This window comes from Schistocerca piceifrons, chromosome X (genome assembly GCF_021461385.2).
Source record: "Schistocerca piceifrons isolate TAMUIC-IGC-003096 chromosome X, iqSchPice1.1, whole genome shotgun sequence".
NCBI lineage: Eukaryota > Metazoa > Arthropoda > Insecta > Orthoptera > Acrididae > Schistocerca > Schistocerca piceifrons.
Genome location: NC_060149.1, coordinates 784,600,494 through 784,625,757, shown reverse-complemented (window position 1 = coordinate 784,625,757; position 25,264 = coordinate 784,600,494). Strand labels below are relative to the sequence as shown.

General features: G+C 38.5%; 1 protein-coding gene across 2 annotated transcripts in view; it reads right to left on the bottom strand.

Annotated features, from left to right (window-relative positions):
- Nucleotides 1-2,709: 2,709 nt before the first annotated feature.
- LOC124721887 (organic cation transporter protein-like) overlaps nucleotides 2,710-25,264 on the bottom strand; it is a 483,907-nt gene continuing 461,352 nt past the window's right edge. For both annotated transcript variants that reach the window (XM_047247039.1, XM_047247040.1), the window contains exons 11-12: nucleotides 19,642-19,778; nucleotides 2,710-3,740 (exon numbers count right to left, since the gene is read on the bottom strand). In XM_047247039.1, coding sequence (XP_047102995.1) covers nucleotides 3,677-3,740; nucleotides 19,642-19,778 — 201 coding nt within the window. In that variant the 3' untranslated portion in view covers nucleotides 2,710-3,676. The remainder of the gene's footprint in view (nucleotides 3,741-19,641; nucleotides 19,779-25,264) is intronic.

Sequence of the window (25,264 nt, the reverse complement as noted above, 5' to 3'; positions counted from 1 at the left end):
TGCCCTCTGATCGATAAGTTCAATTTTGCAAAAACATTATTACTTCCTTCTCTATTCTTTCCTCCAAAACTGCAGTTGGTCTCCACAAAATGCCACAATTTTCTTATTTAAATCATTGCACGACAATACCTCCTTCAAATAATCGACAACAATATCCTATGTTTCACCAGGCTGCTCTCTAAACTCTAAAATCTTGACTGTCACACCTTCATATGGTAAAAAAATATCGAATCAAAATAGGGAATTATTTTATTGAGCCATGATTAGAAGCATCCGTTAGTAAAGATGTGCAGTGGGCTCTTTCAATTCACCCATCAGCATAGGTGCCAGCACATTTATAACAATAGCGTTGGATTCTGGACGAGTATATCTAAATTTTTTTCACAAGACATGTTTGAATTGAAGTAGAGAGACAGTCATTTGAGCGAAAGCTCTGTTTACTTGAACCATGTGATAGGCCCATGCACCTTCCACCGCAGCTACATCCAAATCCTTCGCAACCGACAAATCAATTCTTTCGAAAAAAGCAAGCATTGACAAGCTGGAAGCAGCAACGCGATCGGAAAACATGTTTTTTTCCGATTTTAACTGTTTCTCAGTACCGCTGGCACCACCATGACCAACACTAAAATCGGTACGACACTTTTCACACGTAACATCTGATGCACCACGCCTTTGTTTTGTAAATGGAAACTTATTTTACAGAGTAATATTGAAAATACACGTACGTTCAGGCATGTTTCTAATGTTACAAACACACAAACATCAAAACGTTGAATGGGTTGTTTGATTGTGCACTTAACCCCCAACATTCCAATACGGACTAAAACTAAACAGTGTTGCCGCAAGTGAAGTTGGCACCCGTGTGATGCGATTGTTTGCTGAGTTGAGCGGCAGCATCTGTCTCCCTCTCTCTTCTCCACGCTGCCCGTGCTGCCACCGTCATGCGAGCGTTTCGAATGTACTGAATATAGGCAGGTAGTGGGTACGTCTAATCAATTTATCGTTTACTCTGTTTGCAAAAGTAAGACATTTTTGCACTGGCTGCGGACAATGGGACAGGCAGCCTGAAAGCGGGACTATCACGCCCAAGGCGGGGTCACGTTAAGTATACCCACGAAAATAGCAACTGCATGGGTACTGTCGTAGTCTCGCTGTACGCAGTTACGTTATGCATCATCCACTTCTTTTCTGTAAATTATCTTGAGTCTTAAGTGGTTACAAAGGAACTTTTTATTTATCTGAAAGGTCTTAACTGTCTTCATACATTCTTTGAACATTATAACAACATATTTTAATTTATCTACCTCAGGTTTATGCAGCATCTTTCCTTTAGGAGTTTCTTCCCTGCCTTGTGATCTGCCTACATAATTCTTCTTTGGGATTATTGGGGATGTGTCTTCAAATCCCAATCTCAAGTTCTGGAATGGACATTCAAATGAGCACTGGCCCCAAATTTATGCAGTTTTCTGCTGCGAGTTTACCTCTGACAGTGCTGCTCTATATATTTAGTCTCTCATACTTGTATTGTATTGTATGTTAACTGGGGACCTAGAAACGAGGGAGAGGCTCTGTGCCCGCCGCAGCCACACTGGTCCACAACTCCATGACGACTACCACAGTCCACTTCACCCCTCCGCCATCCCACACCGAACCCAGGGTTATTGTGGGGTTCGGCCCCCGGTGGACCCCCCAGGGAATGTCTCACACCAGATGAGTGTAACCCCTATGTTTGCATGGTAGAGTAATAGTGGTGTACGTGTACATGGAGAACTTGTTCGCGCAGCAATCGCCAACACAGTGTAACTCAGGCAGAATAAGGGGAACCAGCCTGCATTCGCCGAGGCAGATGGAAAACCGCCTAAAAACCATCCACACACTGGCCAGTTCACTGGACCTTGACACAAATCTGCCGGGCGGATTCGTGCCGGGGACCAGGTGAACCTTCCCATTTGAAAGCCATGCGTTAGACCGCGCAGCCAACTGGGCGGGCCTCTCTCTTACTTAATAAACATTCTACTGAATAAGTAACTCGAATGCCAAGAGTTTGGTTTCAGTTACTCATTTAATCTTGCTCTACATACTTTGGGATGAACTAGAGCATCACCTTTTCTGTATTATTGTCCTTGGAGATTGCTATGTAGACATTTTTTCTTCCTTTATGTGACTGTAAACTCCTTTTGGTGATCTTTTTCTTATCAGTAATTTTTTGTGGTAGCTTAAATGCATCTTTTTACAGGAATCTGTAAAAACTGCCATAGCCTCAAAAGAGAGAGAAGATTTGAGACACATGCTGTGATACTTCTTAAAGTATGGGATGGAGAGAAATATAAACATTTTTATCATATGAGAGCAGACAGACATGAAACCAACAGACCATACACAATGAAAAAGAAATTGATGTCAAATGAAAACCGCTCCACCTGAATTACAGATTTTAAAATTATTAAACTGGCAATGGAAGCATCCACAAGTTTAGGCAACAACTGTAAACCACATGATACTCAGTAATTAACTTTTAGCAATAACATTCAATTCTTTGTGTAAATACAGTAAGTACTTGATTAATAACTCATTGGCTCCAGTATAAATGAATAATTTTCTGGAAGTTGCAGAATTTTCCCATTGGAAGCCTATAGTAAGCAACATTTATTTATTAGTGGTTTGTTTCATTACAGGTCAGGTTTTTCAGCTTGCTATACCACACATATAGTATCATTCATTACGGTCTTTCATTCTTTTTCTTCTCCAATCTTCTTGATGTTTACAGAGTACAAAAATAAAAAAAGACAAAATATCAATTCAATGAGTAACATATTAGTACTGATTAAGTATTATTGTATTAGGAACACAGAAAATAAAGTAATGTTCTCAAATTAGTATAAGAACAATACTTTTACAAGATAAGGGGCTGTATAGTCATCATTCAGAACTGCTTCCAGCTTTTCATTACATTTATTTTGAGTGTACGATTATCCATCTTATTCTTCCTTCTTGCCAACAGATATGAGTCACAACATTGATTAAAATGAAACATGAAATTTATTATTCAAATGAGCATGACAAAAATGTACATAGCACAGGATAAAATGTTTTGTACTCTTAACAATGCATGGAAGTCTTCACATAACACTTTTACATCTGATGTTCAAATAAAAACACATTCACAGAGCACATTAATCAATAACACACATGTGCAGTCTATCTTGCATAATGTCAAAAATACATGGTTACGTAGCACCTGTAGTTTCCAGTTTTGTATTCAGCAAACAACATATGGGACACTAATTATTCATCATCGGTATTTACATTGTGTCTCAATCGTATTAAAGTCTCTCTTTTATGTAATATTTACAGTATTCTATTTCAACATAGACTTCAGTGCAAGTAAATGAACACTTAGAAAGAAAAATGTCTGATCATGTTCTACAGACACATATCTGATACCTCTACATCCAATCCCACGAACATTGACAACGGGCTAATGAAATGCCATCAAGGTTGAACCAGAATCTGCTGCTTGTGTAACAGCTCAGTAATAATTTTCTGTTGTGACTGTTATGGTACACATCATACCTCGTCAGAATCCTACTTTATTCTTGTGAGTATTAGGTGCAAAAATGCCTCACAGCATGTTTTTTGGCCATAAATAATTACAGCCATTTCACTTCATGTATTAGCTGTTGCAGCTGCCTGTTGAAGAATTATTTGTCCTCTGTTTTTCAACTGTGCTCATCCTTCTGAAGAGAAAAATTAAACAAATACAATTAAATAGTTCAGCATGATCTAACTAAAGTATACATCATTATAATTAAATCATTCTGTTATGATTTTCAGTAGTATATTAGACTTATTAAAAAGAAAATATATCTGCTTCAACTAATAGTTACTCTATTACAGCTTATATTTGATGTTATGTTTTACTTGTGATAGTGCTTATTTTATTTCAGTCTGTTAATACTAACTGATTGTTCAGTGTTTACTTATATTCATTCCTGTATTCCTGAAAAACTTTCTGCTCTGTAGAATTGTGATAAATGCTTATGGAAGCATGAATGTATAATGCAAGACATACATTGAAAACTGTAGCAAAAGGAGAAAGATCCTGACATGATGTTCTTCAAATCTGGAGCTATAAAATTTTGATACAAACTAAATTACTCCTTCCACTGACCACTTTCATTTAATTTGGTCTGACACTCCCCTCAGGTCACTAATATATCTGTGTCAGACATCTGTTACATGCTCTAACATGTTTAGAGGCCTGATGGATAAATTATCACTTACTGTTCACTGTCACAATCATGTAATATCACACACAACTCCCTTACAGTTTCATGGTGGTTAGGAATAACATTGACTATACTTGCTGGATATCCACATGTGGTACAGATGCAAATCAGTGTCAAATTACTATAATCACATTGCACATTAGCTTTTTGGTGCATCTTGTAAAACATCATGGAAGAAAAATGAGTGAAAAATGAGGGGTATCTGCACAGTGTTCATAAACAGTCACTTTGCATTTCTTGCAATTTCAGAATTAATGATGATACCATGGTAACTGAAACTAAAACAGCATCAGCTATGTGGTGAAAAAGGGTATTCCATTTATGTGCATTAAGGGAGTTCATCTGAAGATAATGTAATAAACTCACTTCACCTGAAGGTAATGTAATAAACTCACAAGAAGACATGAGATCTAAGGAATAAGAGAAATACTGTCTAGTCAGAGCTGGCAAAACCTCACAAGAAGAGAAAATCATTTTTCCAATGCGCAAGCAGGAGTTAAGAATTATTTTATGGGAGGCAACCCAATTCTAACATATTTTTTACTTTTTTTGAAGAGACTTCCATAAGGGAAATCTGCATTTGACTGGCCAGTGAGAGGATGAATTTAGAGAATATTTTTCTAGACAAAGTAGTCCAGAAGGAAGAAGGTAGAATAAAGCTAGAAGTCTTCAAGAACTACATACTTTGATGTGAAAATGTACACCTCATGCCAGAATGCCGTAAGAAGTACTTGGGTTTGATTTATCACAATAGTGGGAATTTTTAATTAGTGAAAGGACTGGTAAAGGCTGCACTCAGCCTTATAAAGACAACTGCAGAGATATTCAGAGAAGATGTAGTGGCTTTAGTTTTCAAAAACTGGCATCACTTGTCTAGAGACCAATGTGGTAACCACTCACTCCACAAGTACAAAATAGGGGAGAGTGCATCATGAACATGATACACAAGTTGGGGTGGCAATTACTAAAACAAAGGTGCTTTTTGCTGTGACAGAATCTTTTCATGAAATTTCAGTCACCAACTCTCTACAGTCTACATATACATCCATACACTGAAAACAACTACAAAGTGCATGGGAGAGGGTACATCCCATTGTACGAGTTCTAGAGTTTCTTCCCATTACATTCATGTATGGAGCACAGAAAGAATTATTGTTTGAATGGCTCTGTGTGTGCTGTAATTATTCTAATCCCAAGTGAGCATTACATACAGAGTTGTAGTATATTCCTAGAGTCATCAATCAAAGCCAGTTCTTGAAACTTTGTTAATAGGATTTCTTGGGATATTTTACATCTGTCTTCAGGAGTCTGCCAATCCAGTGTCTACAGCATCAGTGGAACATTCTCCCACAGGTTAAACAAACCTGTGATCATTTGTGTTGCCCCTCTCTGTATACGTTTAATGTCCCCATCTGATCCTATTTGGTACGTATTCCACACACTTGAGAAGGGTTCTAGAATGGGTCACACAAGTGATTTTTAAGCAATTTCCTTTATCGACTGACTGCGCTTCCCCAGTATTCTACCAATAAAATGAAGTCTACCACCAGCTTTACTCACAACTGAGCCTATTTGATCATTCCATTTCATATCCCAACAAAGTGTTACACCGACTGATATTATAATCATAGAATACAATGTCTTTTTGTTTTGTTTTGTGAGGTCCACAGTTTTACATTTCTGAACATTTAAAGCAAGTTGCAAATCTTTCCACCACTTTGAAATCAAACCAAGATCTGACTGAATATTTATGCAGCTTCTTTTGGGCAATACTTCATTACAGATAACTGCATCATCGGCAAAAAGTCTGAGATTACTGTTGGTATTGTCCACAAGGTTGTTAATATACAACATGAACAGCAAGGGTCCCAGTACACTTCCCTGGGACACACCCGAAGCTACTTCCACATCTGATAATGACTCTCCAACCAGATAACATGGTGTGTCTTCCCTACCAAAAGGTCTTCAATCCAGTCACAAATTACAGTTGATACCCCATATGTTCAAACTTTTAACAACAAGCATGTGTGTGTTACTGAATGAAATGCTTTTTGGAAATCAAGAAATACTGCATCTACCTGACTGCCTTTATCCAGAATTTTTATTATGTTATGTGATAAAACTGCGAGTTGAGTTTCACATGATTGATGTTTTTGGAAGCCATGCTGGTTGGGATGGAGGTCATTCTGTTCAAGATATCTCATTGTGTATCAGCTCAGAATAAGTTCTAAGATTCTACAACAAATCAATGTCAAGGATATTGGAAGGTAGTTTTGTGGATCACTTCTACTACCCTTGTAGAAGGGCGTTACCTGTGCTTTCTTCCAACTACTGGGCATGGTTTTTTGTTTGAGGGATTTATAATAGATTATAGTTAGAAAAGGGACTAACTCACCTGCAAATTCAATATAGAATTTGATAGGCATTCCAATGGGCCCTGGAGCTTGTTTCAATTTTAATGATTCCAGCTGTTTGTCAACACTACTGACACTAATACTGATTTCACTCATGTTTTTGGTGGTACAAGGATTAAATTGGGGCAGCTCTCTTGGACTTTCCTTTGTAAAGGAACATTTGAAAACATAGCTAAGCATTTCAACTTTTCCTTTGATACTTCCAGTTTCAGTTCCTGTCTCATTTGCTAGGGACTGGAAAGACCAGAACTGTTTTCAGTTTTGTGAAAGGTAATTTGACAGTCTTCTGCTACAGAGGTCACTAAAGGCTTAACACACTGCCCTCTTGACAGCCAAATGCATTTCATTCAGTATCTCTCTATCTACAGCTCTATGTTTTGTTTCACACCTGTTATGTCATAGTCTCTGTTTCTTTAGACATTTCTTTATGGTAACTGTATACCCATGGGAGGTTCCTCCCATTACGAACTGTTCTACTGACTAAATATATATCCATTGCATGGTCAATTATTCTTTTAAACTTGAGCCATAGTTCTTCTACATGCTCCTGCCCTGTGCTGAAAGTTTCAAGATCTGTTTTGAGATATGACACTACTGATTTTTTATCTAGTTTACTGAATGTGCAGGAAAATACAGATTGCTACTAACCATAAAGAAGACACATCAAGTTGCAGACAGGTATGATTAAAAGACACTCACCTATAGCTATCGGCCACAGCCTTCATCAGTAAACGACTGCCAACTCCAGCATCTCTATATGTGAGTGTCTTTTTAATTATGCCTGTCTGCAACTTGACATGTCTTCTTTATAGTAAGTAGCAATCTGTCTTTTCCTACATTGTTGATAGTTCTGCCTTGAGTTTCCATTGTTTGATTTGTGAAAACGTATATCTTTCTGCTTGTTTTAGTTGGGCTTTGTACTTTGGTAATCATTGTTGCCACAACTGTGTCATGATCACTGATAGCAGTTTCAGTATGGATGTCCTCAAAGAGGTCAAGTGTGTTTGTTGCCATTAGATCCAATATATTTCCATCATGAGTGTAGTTCTGAATTATCTGTTCTAGGTAGTTTTCAGAGAAGACATTTAGTAATATTTCAAAGGAGGGCTTATCACACCCACCGCTAACAATTCTATTATTTTTCCACTTCATTGTTGGATGATTAAAGTCTCCACCGAGGATTACAGTGTGATTGGGGAACTTAGGTGCAAGTGAATTGAAGGTTTTTCTAAAGTTTTTGGTTACTTCAGAATATGACTAATGAGCAATAGAAGGACCCAGTTACAATTTTATGCCCACCCCTGATACTGAGTCTTGCCCAAACAATCTCACATGCAGCTTCAATTTCTATCTCGGCAGATTTGAGTTTCTCGTGTAATGCGAAAAAAAGTTTTTGTTGTAAATTCTTCAGCAGTTGACCCTAGGCTTTTGATACTTTCACCTGTGAAAAGCATTTCTTTAGAGCTGACACTGATACTTCTGAGTTTCCTACAGCTATCATTACCTGGATTGGATGGAGAGTCACCTAATCAAAAAAAAACCTTGTGTGCACACCACACACAGTTAGCTACTTGGATAGCAGCCTCTGATGTGAAGTGCACACCTGACCCATTTAGGGGCACCCTACAGTTCTCAGCTCTATGATGCAAGTCCAGGAAGTCACAGCCTAGCTTGTCACAGAACCTTCGAAGTCTTTGGTACAGTCCTTCCACTCGACTCGGAATGAAAGGGCCATGATTAGTTCTGAGTCAATGCTGGTGAGCTCTGTTGAAACACCATTCGCAAGTCTGGTCTTCTCAACCTTCTCTGCCAGTCACTGGAATGATCAAAATATGACCTCAGAGCCCAGACAACAGGCATCATTTGCTCCAATGTGCACCACACTCTGCAGTTGCTTGCGCCCTGTTCCATCAGTGGCTGCCGAAGCAGCCTCTTCAACACACTGAATGAGGCCACCAGGCATACATACTGAGTGCACCTGGTGTCTTTTCCTGTCCATTGCTGACATTTGCCTAAGGGGTGCCATCATTTTCCATAGTTTGAACTTCTGACAAATAATAGACCCCTACCCTTTTGCATTTGCCTCCTCTTGAAACTAGACAAAACAGGTTTCCCAAAAACAGGTGAAGTGAGTCCCACTGGCTGAGGTTCAGTTTCACTGAAAGACAGCACCCTGAACTTGGTTAGTGGGATTTGATATAACACACAGGGTCTGCCCTGGTCCCAGTCCACATTGTACAGAATGCCTGGATCTGCCATTGAAATGCCATTCAGAGTCAATTGAATGAATGATGACCAATCATGTATATCCTGTAGAGGAGATGGGATACACAAGAGGGGATAGTAGTTGAGGTAACTTTGGCACCTGTATCACAGGTGTATGACCCTCAGGAGCTCTTCCAACAAACTGATTTGCAGCAGATTCCAATTATTTGACAGTAGTCAGGGCTATTCCCACCTACCTACAAATGCCAACCAACTCATCTTGTGTTTGAGACCAGCATTCACAGTGGGGCTGCATTGTGGCTGGTGCAATGTATTACATGACAGTGAACAAATAACTTCAAACTAAGCCTGCTGATTACCTTTTGTATCTGTTCAGCTAAAAAAAAAAAAAAAAAAAAAAAAAAAAAAAATTGAAGAAAATGAGATTTCTGTTAAGGCAACAGAAAAATTTGTAGTATAAATAACTAATTTCTTAAAACTTTTTTGGTTGGTTATACACTCCTGGAAATTGAAATAAGAACACCGTGAATTCATTGTCCCAGGAAGGGGAAACTTTATTGACACATTCCTGGGGTCAGATACATCACATGATCACACTGACAGAACCACAGGCACATAGACACAGGCAACAGAGCATGCACAATGTCGGCACTAGTACAGTGTATATCCACCTTTCGCAGCAATGCAGGCTGCTATTCTCCCATGGAGACGATTGGAGAGATGCTGGATGTAGTCCTGTGGAACGGCTTGCCATGCCATTTCCACCCGGCGCCTCAGTTGGACCAGCGTTCGTGCTGGACGTGCAGACCGCGTGAGACGATGCTTCATCCAGTCCCAAACATGCTCAATGGGGGACAGATCCGGAGATCTTGCTGGCCAGGGTAGTTGACGTACACCTTCTAGAGCACGTTGGGTGGCACGGGATACATGCGGACGTGCATTGTCCTGTTGGAACAGCAAGTTCCCTTGCCGGTCTAGGAATGGTAGAACGATGGGTTCGATGACGGTTTGGATGTACCGTGCACTATTCAGTGTCCCCTCGACGATCACCAGTGGTGTACGGCCAGTGTAGGAGATCGCTCCCCACACCATGATGCCGGGTGTTGGCCCTGTGTGCCTCGGTCGAATGCAGTCCTGATTGTGGCGCTCACCTGCACGGCGCCAAACACGCATATGGTGGGTCTGACACACCGGTGTCAATGTGTTCTTTTTTCCATTTCCAGGAGTGTAGTTATTAGCAAACTTGAAAACAGAGTTAATTTATGATAAATCCAAATAAAATGCACTCCTCCTTATGGGAAAACTTTGTTATAAAATCTGATACAGCTACTAAATCACAATCACCAATTTACTACAAATTTGATTATGCACAGGATAATGGTAAATTCTGAAAATTCTCCTCTGGATACAAAAATATTTTGTTGCTGCACACCTATATAGGGAGGAACTACCATTGTCATAAAATAAGAGAAATCAGAGCACACACAGAAAGGTTTAATTGCTTGTTTTTCCCGTGCACTGTTCAAGACTGGAATAGTAGAGAAATAGCTTGAAGGTGATCCAATGAACCCTCTGCCAGGCATTTAATTGTGAATTGCAGAGTAGTCATTTAGATGTAGACAAACTAACAGTCAGTGAAACCCTTCTCAGAAGATGATGCCACCGTTGGTCAGCAGCCTATAGTTCACGAATCCGAATGAAGTTAATATTACATTACAATCAAGGCAACAGAAATTAGTAAACTCTGTACAGAAGGGTAGTGATTTCAGCATGTGATGCAGGTTAATGACATTCATAGTAAATGATTTTCAGAAGAGACAACAACGTACCACACAAGCAAAAGTTTAATCATTTGAAAAAAATCGTATCTATGTTGGTGCACTACATTTTGTTGTTCTTGTCCATTCTGATACGTAAATACACCCAACTACAAAAATAAACTTACAATTGAGGATTGGTTATATAAGGGTATCTGGTAGTCTTTCACAACTATTCAGCTGAAATCAGTTTGGATTCTTCATTATCATTATGAAAGCATGCAGCATTGGACTTGTATTCTGCAAGATTTGATTTCCTGTTTTATCATTGTGATTTAGGTTTTCATTACTTCCCCTCATTTGGTTTAGACAAAGTGCTGTAATGGTTCACTCAAAAAGGTCTCAACAAATTTCCTGCCCATCTGTGTCCAGCTTGTCTAGTGCTGTGTCTTTAATAACCCCTGTTTCAACAGGTCATTAAAGGGCAAACTTCACCTCCTTTCTCCAAACATCTGATATAATATAATGCATGTAATTTACCAATCACAGGCACAACCTGCCACCAAATGGTACACAAAAGAAGGAGAAGACGTTATCAAATGTGCTGAAATTAAAAATGAACAGTGAAATACCAGTAATGGAAGTCTGATAATTATAATAATATTCATATTTGTTTACATCTACATTTTGTAACATATCACTGAGAGGAATATCTATGCACTACAGTGAAAAGACACATAATTCCAAACTGTGCTAGTTGATGCATCATGGAACACTTAAAAGCTTATGAAAAGATGGAAGTTTATCTTTAATAAACTACTGCAGGCAATGACTTCTCTATTTTAATCAAGATGATTAACTGATTTGAGTCCCAATGGGACAGGCAAATTGTCTCATTCTTGCCAGTGAGACAGCCTTCCTTAAGTAAGCACATTGTCCTCTGGAGGATTCTCCCTGGGTATCAGTTTGTAAAATGAATGAGAAAAATGAAGGTCAGGGTTTAACTTCCATTGGCAGTGACATTGTTAGAGATGAGGCACAAACTTGGACAGAGTAAGGATGGCAAAGGGAACTGATTGTCACCTTTTTCAAAGAAGTTAGCTTTGCATTTAATTTGATCCATTTAGGGAAATCATGGTGGGTTTGTTGATTTCGGGGAGGAAACCAAACAGTAAGGACATCAGTCCCATCTGATTAGGGAAGTAAGCTGTGCCCTTTAAAAAGAACTATCCCGGCATTTGCCTGAAGAAATTTAGGGAAATCACGGAAAACCTAAACCTGGATGGTTGGATGTGGGTTTGAACCATCATCCTCCTAAATGCAAGTCCAGTGTGCTAACCACTGTGCCACCTCTCTTGGTAGTAGAAAACCTACATCTGGGTGGTTAGACAGGAATTTAAACCACACTTCTCAGTAATATGAGTCCAGTGCCCTAACCGCTGTGCCATCTCATGCAGTGGAGTGAGAAGCATCTACTTATTCAACAGTGTAAATGCATAGAATGCTTAATAGTCAGAATTAAGTCTTTAAATGCATTGTACTTAATGCAAATAAAGCAACTTGCACTGGAATTCTCCCTTTCCCCAGTACCCACTATACTTGCTATTGGGTCTAGCTATACCTGCCCAAGAATAGTACAGGGTGATTCAAAAAGAATACCACAGCTTTAGGAATTTAAAACTCTGCAACGACAAAAGGCAGAGCTAAGCACTATCTGTCGGCGAATTAAGGGAGCTATAAAGTTTCATTTAGTTGTACATTTGTTCGCTTGAGGCGCTGTTGACTAGGCGTCAGCGTCAGTTGATGCTAAGATGGCGACCGCTCAACAGAAAGCTTTTTGTGTTATTGAGTACGGCAGAAGTGAATCGACGACAGTTGTTCAGCGTGCATTTCGAACGAAGTATGGTGTTAAACCTGCTGACAGGTGGTGTATTAAACGTTGGTATAAACAGTTTACAGAGAATGGGTGTTTGTGCAAAGGGAAAAGTTCTGGATGGCCAAGAACGAGTGATGAAAATGTAGCACGCATCCAGCAAGCATTTGTTCGCAGCCCAGGAAAATCAACTCGCAGAGCTAGCAGAGAGCTGCAAATTCCACAATCAACTGTATGGAGAGTCCTACGAAAAAGGTTAGTTATGAAACCTGAATGTCAACTACCCGAGGCGATGGATCGGCCGCCAGGCAGCCCATGACAGAGCACTTCATCACTGGCCTCCAAGAAGCCCTGATCTTACCCCCTGCGATTTTTTCTTATGGGGGTATGTTAAGGATATGGTGTTTCGGCCACCTCTCCCAGCCACCATTGATGATTTGAAACGAGAAATAACAGCAGCTATCCAAACTGTTATGCCTGATATGCTACAGAGAGTGTGGAATGGGTTGGAGTATCGGGTTGATATTGCTCGAGTGTCTGGAGGGGGCCATATTGAACATCTCTGAACTTGTTTTTGAGTGAAAAAAAAAAACCTTTTTAAATACTCTTTGTAATGATGTATAACAGAAGGTTATATTATGTTTCTTTCATTAAATACACATTTTTAAAGTTGTGGTATTCTTTTTGAATCACCCTGTATAATGATCCCTTGGGGCTATTTTATCCTTATAGGATAATTTGCTTTGACTTGCATTAAGGGCCTTCTATTACTAAATTTGACAGCATCTAAAACATGTCTTCCTATGATAACTTTTTAAATTTCGATTCAGTTTTTTATACAAGGTATTTCAGAAATACTTTTGCTTTTACAAACTTTTCGTGCAGCTTTCTCACACTAAAACAATAAGTCTCTGTACCTATGAGCAAAAGTCCTATTTTTAGCGTTATAAATGAAAGTTTATGTTTAAATACATGTTGAGGTCAGATCTGCAAATGATGACTGTAAGTAATGATGAAAATTAATTTTGTCATATAATTGGCTGATATTATCTACAAAACTGAATCCACTGTTGCAGGCAGTGTATTCTGGATGGCTTGGTAGCAATGGCAGTTTTAAGTTAACATATGAGATGGAAGCATATGAGTCTGTCCACTGGGTCCACATCTTCACTCAGCAAGTCTAAAACAATGGAGGCAATGCTCATTTGGTAAAGCCCATAAGCACCATTGCATGATTAGACAGGCCAGATTGGTACCAAGTACATGCTTTCACTTGCAGGGAGATATATAATAAAATATAGCCTGAGATAATATAGGAATGCTTTTAGAGGAGACCTTCATTGTCAAGAGGGTGTTATGGAGCTGTAACGAAATAGGCTACCAAATAATATGATTGGTAAGATAAAGATTCTGAGCTGGCCAATCAGTTGGATGGACACACCCAAACCAGTTTGGTAGAACGTGTGGAAGACATAGATGCTATGCCCTGTGTGAATCATTTTAATGACTGCTGAGAGGTTGCACACAACATTGCTAGTGCATTTAAGCTCCACCAACAGTCACAAGGGCTTCTCCTTCTGGGGCACAGCATGGACATCATACAATGGCTGATCTTCACCTCGTATAAACAAGCACTAAAATATTCCTGTAAAAGTCCACCTGCTTTGATCCATTTGTCTTTGAGTAGCAACAAAAATATATGAAAATCAAACAAGTGAGACTTATTAATACAGTTGGCATGTCATTGTATTCTTTTTTATGAAAATGTATGAGGGAAGGTTAATTATTGTTTCATAATGGTGTTTTATAAAGGGAAAGAGAAATCAAAAGACATGGCTCCAGAACAGAATATTTTGTGAAAATGAAAGCAAATGTGTTGACTGATCATTCAGTCAGTTCTCGGTACAATATATTATAGACTGGTATATTATGAATGAAACATACATGATGGGTGTAATGTTCACAAACTGGTTTTCAACTGTTATTCCATCATCAGGAACAAACATAAATATGTGGTGCAGTGAAATTTTTGTAGGATCAAAGATTTTAAACTAGTGCATCTACAGGGTATCTCTATTACCAAAGACCAAACTTATTAATATCATATTTAGGAATCAAATGAAAGGAATCATTTCAGTGAAAATGCTATGTAAGATTATTTAGCTCAGATAAAATATGTGACACATTAGCTAATGAACTATATAACAAATTACAACAAAAATCATTCTTAGAAGAAAATAAACTGAACAACAATCTTGGGTGACATGTTACAAGGGAGAAGGTGAACAAAATAATCTTGCCTTTAACAGTTCCTTAAATACAAACATACAAGATATGCTAGTGAGATTAAGCAGGTAAGTGGAGTACCTGTTGATTATACAAAGTATATTTTTTAACAGGACAGGAGAAATTATAGTGTCTGAAATAAAGGAAAAAGTGGGACATGTGAGTAAGATGGGTGATTTAAAAAATGGCCTAGATGGGATTGTGAGTGGCATCTGCGGTCAGAAGTGATGAGTAAGGGAACTGTGTCTGGTCATTCAGTACTAAGCTTGGAGAGATGGACATACATTTATCAATTTCCACTATTTCAAGGTAGTTCATCCTCCATCTTGTACTGATGTGATGGAATACTTCATGTTACACCTTGTAACAATGTTACCAGGTGTCCTGCAAAAGTAGAGTCTCCTTTTCTAAGTTTCCAACTTCTATGGTGTTCCTTCAAGTGGGTGCATATTGCCCTGCCAGACTGACCTATATAGAATTTACCACAATTACAAGTGATTTTGATATTCCACTATTTTGAAAACCTGAAGTTCTGTCCTTACCTTTGGGTGAAAAGTGTCCAACAGTGCCATGCTCATAACATGATGAGAGACTCTTCCTCAATATGGAACTGTATATGATTTATTGTGTTCTTGAGCTGGTGGGTCAAGAACAGGGTAAAGCAGAAAGTACAGCTGTTTTTGTGCATTATGGAGTCTACCATGATAGGAGGGTAGCCATTGGTTGATGCTATTTGACTGACTGCATGTAATTCAATTTTGGAAGTTGTCTCTAATCATGGTGATGGATATTATGTGATGTATCATTGAATTGTGTTTATGGGTCACTGGGTGTCGAGAATTGGTAGGTAATACACCACAGATATTTCACCCCTTCTACCATGGTGGAGTCCATAATGCACAAAAAGCAGGAGAGAACCCTGTTCTCAATCCACCAGTCCAAGAACACAATAAATGGTGCACAATTCCATATTGAGGAAAAGTCTCACTGAATGTAGCCACAGCATTTTTGGACACTTTTTGCCCATGGAAGATACAAAATCACTTGTAATTGTGACAAATTCTATATAGGTCATTCGGTGAGGCAGTATGCACCATTACTTGAAGGAACACCATAGAAGTTGGAAACTTAGAAAAGGAGACTCTACTTTTGCAGATCACCTGCTTGAAGAAGGCCATAGTTACAAGGTGCAACATGAAATATTACATGACAACCATCAAGGAAGAAAGATGAAATAATGAGAATTAATAAATTTGGCCATCTGCCCAAGCTTAGAAATGAATGACCAGACACATTTTCCTTACTCATCACTTCTAACTGCAGATACTAATGATAATCCCATCCAGGCCATGTTGTAAATCATCCCTCCTACTCATATGCCTCATTTTGTTCCTTTATTCCAGTTACCATAACTTCTCTTTTTCCATAATAAAAAAATCACTTTTTGTAATCACAGCTGCTTCACTTACCTGCTTAATCTCAACAGTATATCTCATGTCTTTGTAACTTAGGACCTGTTAAAGAACGTTTATTTTGTTCAGCCACTCCATTGGAACATGACACAAAAGTTTATTGTTCAATTTATTTTCTTCTAAGAACAATTATTGTAATTTGTTATATTGTTCATTAGTTATGTTGCCACATATTTAACTTAGTTGAATAATCTAGGTCTGACGGCTCACTGGGTTACAGTGCATACAGCAAGCCTACACACACTGACGTGTACCTACATGCCTCCAGCTGTCACCATCCAGTGCAGCTTAATGGAATGCTCAACACCTTAGTACATAGAGCACACTCAATCTCTAATGAACTGAACTTGCCAACGGAACTCAAACACTTGGAGATCATGTTCCGCAAGAATGGGTATGGCAACCGCCAAATCCAAAGGGCCTTCCGACAACAGAAGTGCCCCAAGAACCGAGATGAAGAACAACCCAAAGAAGAGAAGCAAGCTCAGGCCTTTCTGCTGTTTGCTGGCAACGTGTCATCAAAAATAGGGAGACTGTTAAGGCGACACAAGATTGACACAGTCTTCTGACCACCAGCAAAGATTCGTGACCTACTAGGAACCGCAAAAGATGACGTAGGCCTTAAGAAAGCGGGCGTATACAAAATCCCGTGCAGCTGTGGCAAATCCTACATCGACCAAACAGTTCACACGGTCGAGGACAGATGCAAGGAACACGAACATCACACCCACTTACAACAACCCAGCCATTCGGCCCTAGCAGAACACTGCATTTAAACCGCACACAGCGAAATTCGAAGAGACAAAAATCCTGATGGCCACAAGTGCCTACTGGGACAGTATCTACAAGGAGGCCATAGAAATTCACGTAACAAATAACCTCATCAACAGGGACACCGGGTTTCATCTTAGCAAGGCCTGGAAACCATTATTAAACACCATCAAAGAGCAACGATGTGAGCGGACGCGAGATCCTTCTGCTACGGCGCACGGAGGTGAACTGCACCTACCACTGGACGTGGCTGCAGAGCTACCTCCCCCCCCCCCCCCCCCCCCCCCAACAACTACCACTATGTGTCACTCCGCCGGCCGTCTGCACCGGGGTACGACTTGGGACCCCGCGGATATAAATACCATGGACACAGTGCAGACAGATCATTCCATCAGCACCACCAGATGATGGCGGAACAGTTATTCGCTGAAATATCATGGAACTTCAGTGATCGGATCCGGCTGGACACCCGAGAACCTTGGATACAGCACATTTGCCGGGAAAGCCTCAGATCACATAAGTATCAATTTCGTTTGAGTCTTATTCCAATTCCTCTACCATATCACCAGCAAAACAAAATATGCTCATACTGGAAGATAATGCCTCTAGATTCAACTGCATTGGCTTCCCCAGCATGCAAACTTATTTGTCTCTGTTCTGGTTTGTTTATGGCCACTATCCAGCCAAATATGTGCAATATCTTGGTTGCAGTGTCACCCACAGTGACCTGGTAAGTAGGTGCACCACTTCACGCCATCCTTTCCGCAAAGCAGTCGCAGCATGGAGTTGCCTCGACCAGCAGGCTGATATCTTTGTGAGCAGCGAGAGGTGGCATGACTGTGACTCTGCCAATGGTAAACACCTTGAAGGTCATGTCCTGTCCAGTTTTGTCAAAAAGCACAATCACTAGTAGCTTCCATTAGTCCACACTAAGTTAGTGGAAGCATTCTTTTCAACAACTCTGCATGTAGTATACTGTAAGAGGCAATGATGAACATCAACACTGTTTACATCAGCTTTTCACTCACTGTGTTCTTACGACAAGCAGAATACAGATCTTTCACTGCACATTTATTACTTCATTTTATATAAGAAAAACTTTACCACTGAGAAAGATGTGTGGAAAATAATGCTTGATGTATTTTGGTACATGTCATTCTGAAAGTATTCCTTCTAAGAAAGAATTGTAGGTGTCAGAAATTCTGTGCTGTTGGCTGAAAAGGCTCATCCTGTAGCTCATTTTAAGTCTTGTATAGGTATACATGATGTACTGCCAGAAAAACAAATGACCGCATGACAAAACCTTGATTCATCAATGCAAAATGTCTTGTCTGGAACATAATTAATGCTCGTGATAATAGTGAAACATCCAAACCTGTTCTAATTTTGTAGAGTCAGTCATTGGACTGCAGTGAGGTGTCTGAAAGTGTAGGTATCTCAATAACAGGAGAACAGTTTTCTACTCATAACAAACCTCCAGAATGTGACATTGTAAAAAGCTCTTGTACTCAAGTAATGTTCTATCAGTGGAAAACAACAAGATCCCATGTGCAGCAACAGCTCCAGAAATACTTTTATTTTCAGAACATCCATATCCCTCCATCTCAAGAGTATGGTTGATCTTATCCCACCATGTTTTTCTGCTCCCTGGCTCTCATATAGACTTGTTTGTTCACATAATGACATTAGGAACACTTTGGAAAAAAAAAAAAAAAAAACAGATCAATAAGTGTATTGATGCCTAAATTTCATATACTTTCAGTTCCACATCCTTGATGCTCACGAACACTGGTGGATCTTCAAGAATGTCACCTCACTCATCGCTGGTATTTGTCATGCCTGTTACTGGACCAAACTACTCATCATCTTAATTTCATTTGCTGTTGTCTGCAACTGAATCCTCACTTGAATACTCACATGAAGATGGTTTGTAGAGATTTCCAGCATCTGACAGTTCGTTCATAAGCTCATCTCATTCTGATTCATTCATGTTAACTAGCTGCTCAAGTTCTACATTCTACATCAACTGTTCAAGTTCTACATCATTCAGTTTCCTCTTATTCTAGCCATTTTATGAGGAAAATTGAACACAGATAATGATAAATATCAGTGAACCATCTACAGAACAGCTACTGATGCTCTTACAACAAAGACACGGATTGTATTGATGAACATGCTTCAAAATACACAAGCTGTTGAGTGATTATTGACAACAATTTATCTTGTAGTTGGCATCTGAGCTGTACTTTCAACTCTGTACACCAACTATGAGATAACTAGCACCAATAAAAATGATGAAACAGATGGACTACAGATGAGATGACAAATCAAATGGTATGAACTGATTAACATGGCTTCTGGGTGTAGTTTACTCATTTTAGCCATAGGAAACGTGTTAATAGTGTCATAAACAGTTGTGACTCAGTAGTTGTATAATCATGGATATTTAAGTCTGTCTTTTGGACCATTAACTAGCAGCAAATTTCAGTGAATGTAAGTTGTGGAAGAAATATACGTACAGAAATAAAAGATACATAGGTGTATACATACCTTGAATTATCTTCACCCTCTGCAAGAGTTCCTGGCAAGGGTCGATCAGCAGTTTCTGGCAGCAGCAAGACACAGAGACCCCCAACTACAGCACACACACCCAATAATCCCATTGGGACACGATCATCCATCTCAGACTGGAAGATGATTTAAAGCTTTTTTTATTAATGAATCCCATAATCAGGACAGCTTCCATTAATCATTGTAAGCATTTAATATAAACACTGCAGTCACTTCAAAAGAAATTGTAAATTAGCTCTACTTAAAACTGACAAGCAAAACACAAAACAGATTTCACCTTTCTTCATGGGATGGGTATGTATCAGAACTATTATGAGGTATTTTCTTGTTTTGATTTCTGCAGCTGGTCATCAAATGCAGTATAACAACAAAGTGACAGAAGTGGCGAAGCAGACACATTGAATGTGTTGAACAAATGAAAAATACTGAATGGTATTCAAACAAGGGAAGGAGTTAAAGTAGCCACTCACAGTGTAATGGATGTGATAGAAAGAAATCATTGGACATTGAACTTCAACCTATGCTGGGATGCAGCACTGTGACAAAGTAACTGTGCACTCATTTTCTCAGAAGTGGAATGAAAGTCTGTAAGATAAGATGGATGTTCCAAATCTCTCTCTCTCTCTCTCTCTCTCTCTCTCTCTCTCTCTCTCTCTCTCTCTTTCTTCTTTCTCCCCCCCCCCCCCCCCCCTAAACCCTTCCATTTGTAATGGGCACTGTTTAGATTTATTTTGACTTGCAAGATACACCCCAAGAAGGATATAACAACAGCTCATTTGTGCTACAGTAGTGTATTTGAGTATTGTAACATGTTTTTTTGTGTTATTACTCACTCAAAATAACCTAGTTATAGCTTCATTTGCAATGCACAAACAATATATTTCTCTCCATTTTTTCATATGTACGTGATTGAAAACCTAACATTTGCAGTAAAATTAGATAAGACTTGTACCCTGTAAACTAATTATTATCATTTTTCATGACCTGATTTGTTCAACATCTTTAAAGTTTTATATCATTAAAAAATTGGCTCTCTGTGGAAACAAAAAAGTAATTTCAAGAGAAAAGCTGATTCATTTTTGATGAGAAGTGATTACATAAGAAATCCAATGAACCTCTCGCAGCAATAAATTATTCCCTAGACAACAGATGACAAGAACAATTGAAGAATGATGGAGCAACATTTTTAGATAAGTAGAAAGATTTTATACTTATCTTTATACAAAGATCGGCTAAGTGTTCAGATTGGCCCTCATACTCTGGGCACATTTCATTAGCACACACACAGTATAGTTATATAAAAATGCAAATTGATTTATCAGTCAGCAACAAACAAATAGGGTGAGGCAAGCTAGACACTTTACAGTGAGTAGCTATCTTTACTCTTGCCTTTGTTAAAGAACTGTATTATGCAGCACACAAAATGTCAGCACCTCAGAATGTAGCTTTCAGTGATTTGCATCTTTCCTTGCTAATATGAGACAATTTTCTCCTCTTTTTTCAATAATAAAAAAATCATCAATAAGTGGTGGGAGGTACAGTATCAATATAGTCACCAACTTTTTATGTATCCAGGATGCCTTTCCATAGTACAGTAACCTAATGATGAAAACACATATTCAGAAACTGTTATAATTTTCATGCACAATGCCTCATACTCAAGTTATATTCAACTTTCATTTGTATACGGACTTTGAGTCTCTTCTATGCCTGATGGTTAGTGCAATATACAGTTCTTACAATGTGATTGGATATAATAAACGTTATGTTGCTAAGATATTGACACATTTCTGCTGCAAATGGCATACACTGACAACAAAAAAAAGTGGAAGGTACTACATACTGGGTGTAAAGTATCACAGTGTGTCTAAGGTTGTGATGGTGGAGATGAAACATGGTTTTCCTAAATGTGACTAATAATTATATGAGAATACAGGAAAAATGTAGCTGATGAAAATTTTCATGGATTATCAGCCAAGTGACAGCATCATCTTGAAGAGGCATTTCAACAACTTTCCTATGACACTGCCACTCAAACCCTTATCTGAGAAAATTCTAAATGAAGTAATTGTCACAAGTGCATTGAAGAAATATGCTGCAGTTATTGTGTTTAGAAAAAATAACCTTTCACATATGGTACAGAAATTATTATTTTCAACAATACTACAGGAATTATGAAAAAGTATACTTCCATTGTTAACTATTTCATTATATACACACCTCAACAGAAGTTTGAAATATAGAGTTTACTACGATGACTTCTTGTAGTACACCCATTGAGGCTTGTACAATACCTTATTAACAAAATAAACATAATTCTTCCTGAAATCATGAGCAATTTTGGTTGCTTACAAAAAAAAAAATCACAAAACAAAGCAGGCTCATGCCTAAGTGTACATCTTGAAAACAAAAACAGTCAAAATCTTTATCTCATGATGATTATTATCAGTCTTTTGTAGTGAGTATGTCCACCCTACACATGGATGAGTTCTTCAACTCTGCAAGGCATGCTGTGGATGAGACCATCCAATTAATCTTGGCGTATGAGGCCCCACCCCACAATGGCCGCTCCAGTGAGGTCCTGAAGATTGTCACATGGATTCACATGTTGTGCAATGGCCACCTTCAACAGGTCCCATGAATGCTTAATTGCATACGTGTCTGGAGACTGTGCTGGCCAAGGCACCTGGGTGATGTTGCATCTTTGAAGATACCGAGACACTGCTAGATAGAGTACAGTGTGGTCTTGCATTGTCATCAACTAGGATGAAGCTGTCACCGGCTTCACATCTGTCGGGCCTTACAATCATTTGTAGCACTTCTTGGAGGTGTCAGGGAGCAGTCTGTAAGGGCCTTACAATTGTTTGTAGGACTTCTTGGAGGTGTTGGGGACCAATCTGCCAGAGGATCAAAATGCTCATGACAAGTGTTTTTTGTAGAAGTGATAAATATGACACCATTGCATTTCCAACAGAAAAAGAGATCTGCAAAGTATCTTGCACAAGCAAGCCTGTAAATGACATGGAAAGCCCTGCCTGCCTACTGAATCCAGCTGTAGCAGTGCTAGAACATAGAGAAGGAACAGATATAGTAGTAAGTGGCAACAGGCAAGCATTTGTAACAATACCAGCAACAGCAGCAACAAAAGACCTAGAACCAATGTCTGCAGAGACAAAGGGAATGGTCACAACATGTACATCTACACAACCAACATGAAAAACGGCAATAGATGAGTCAGGAGCAACTCCACCAGAAGAAAAGGAAACAACAGCTAGTAAAATGCACAGTGTAGCAAGTAGGTGGGACACAGTGGCTCCACACCAGCTGAAAAATATTTTAACATGAAGATGAGGAAGCCACCACAGTATGTACAACTAAGTGTTTAACAGTACTTCAACAGAATATACAATTGATAAAAAACAAACTTCAGCAAATAGAAGTAAATTTACAAACATTAGACAGTTCAGTTGTGTATCTTATGGAACACTGGTGCAAAGGGAATGAAATCTCATATTTAGCCTTAGCCTCGTATAAACGTGTTTGTTTCTACAGTAGACCCTCTATGAAAAGTGGGGGTTCATTTATGTGAAGAGAGGTATTTCATTTAAAGACAGAAATGACCTTACTGCATTAAGTGCTGATAAACATTTTGAATTCTCAGCTATTGAAGTAACAGAACACAACATGTCAAAAAATTAATGGTAATTTGTGTGTACTGATCACTGAGTGCTGATGTGGATATTTTTTTCTCAAAACTAAATTAGAAACTAGCTAAGGTATTTTGCTCAAAAACAGGCATAATCATCTGTGGGGATCTCAGTATCAATACAGTGAAGTCAGATGATGTCAGCCATGCCTATTTAAATGTTTTTTACAGTTATGGCATGACTTCACTTGTAAGCTGTCCCACTAGAGTAACCAAACAATCTTCAACATTGACAGACCATGTAGCAACAGATATAGACAGGATAAAAATAATATATACATGTTCAAGATCTAGCCTTATCAGATCATTTGTGTCAGATATTAAAAGTAAATTTTTGTGTAGAAAAGCCCCCCACATTAAAAGTATGCAAAAGGCTCTTCTCAAAGTCAAACCTGCATGAATTTTCAACCCAGGTACAATATGAAGGGTGGGAGGAAGTCTATGTGGAAACGAATGTGAACAAAACATATAATAATTTAATGTCCATTTTTAGACTAAAATTTGAGGAAGCATTCCCCAAAACTTTTCATACCATTGCAATTTCAGAAAAAAATATATGGATAATCAGAGGGATTAAAAATCGTCTGAAACTCCTAGGTATCTTGCTTCAATTAAAAATAGACAGACTGAGCCAGCCTTTTTGCAGTTTTATAAAAACTACAAGAAAATCTACAGAAAAGTACTACTAGCTGCTAAAAAACCCACAAACCATAAAATACTACTGCAGGCAGAAAACAAAAGCAAAGCTACCTGGAATATTATCAAACCAGAAATAGCAAACACAGGGCAAAAGCTTTTGAATTCACAAATTAAAAACAAAAATAGACAAATGAACCACCCAAAGGAAATAGCTAACTTTGTAAATGTGTACTTCAACAGCATTGTTAAGAAATTACAACAGAACTTTCCAGACATGTATGTCTTAACCACCCAGAACCATCCACCAAATTGAATGGCACTCTATGTGGCAACTGAGAAACAGGTCACACAACTTATACAGCAGTTAAAAAATAAAAAAATCAACTGGCAAGATGAAATCCCAGCTTTTGTCCTTAAAGAATGTGAAATTCCATGAAAGCTCCATTAACAAAAATAATCAATGAATCATTCGAATCTGGCTGTTTTCCCGAGAACCTAAAACAAGCGAAAGTAATGCCCATACTTAAAAATGCTGATGTGGAAAATGTAGAAAACTGCAGATCAATATCCCTACTGTCCACCATTTCCAAAATTATTGAATAAGTAATGATAAATTAGAGTTACTAGGAAAAAGAGACGTGGTTATGAAGTGGTTTAAGTCCTACCTAGAAAACCGGATGTGGCATGTTGAGATTTAATGTGCTTCAGAAGGATTTCAAGTATAACACTTATCAGATCCAAAAAACATTAATATAGGCATCCCACAAGATAGTATATTAGGTCAAATCCTTTTTCTTATTTACAATAATGATTTTCCACAGAGTATCAGATGCAGGGAAATATACTATTTGCTGATGACAGCAACATAGTGATCACAGTCAAACTCAAATACAACTGACAGAAAAGGATAATGCAGCCCTCAAAAATGTTCACAAGTGGTCATTGAAAAATAAAGTAACTTTAAAATTATGGAAAACTAATTGTATGTACTTCCAGTTACAATGATGATAAATTATCAATTAATGACGATGTAATACAATGTGTAATGGATACCAAATTTTTGGGGTTGAAGGTAGATTGTCAGTTAAAATGGAGAGAAAATGTAAAAGTTGTATCAAGGAGACTAACTACAGCATGTTATGCTCTATGAATACTTGCACCTGTGTGCAATTTTCATGCCTGAAAATGACATATTTTGGATACATATACTCAGTCCTCAATTATGGAATCATGTTTTTGGGAACAAGTGATGGGAAT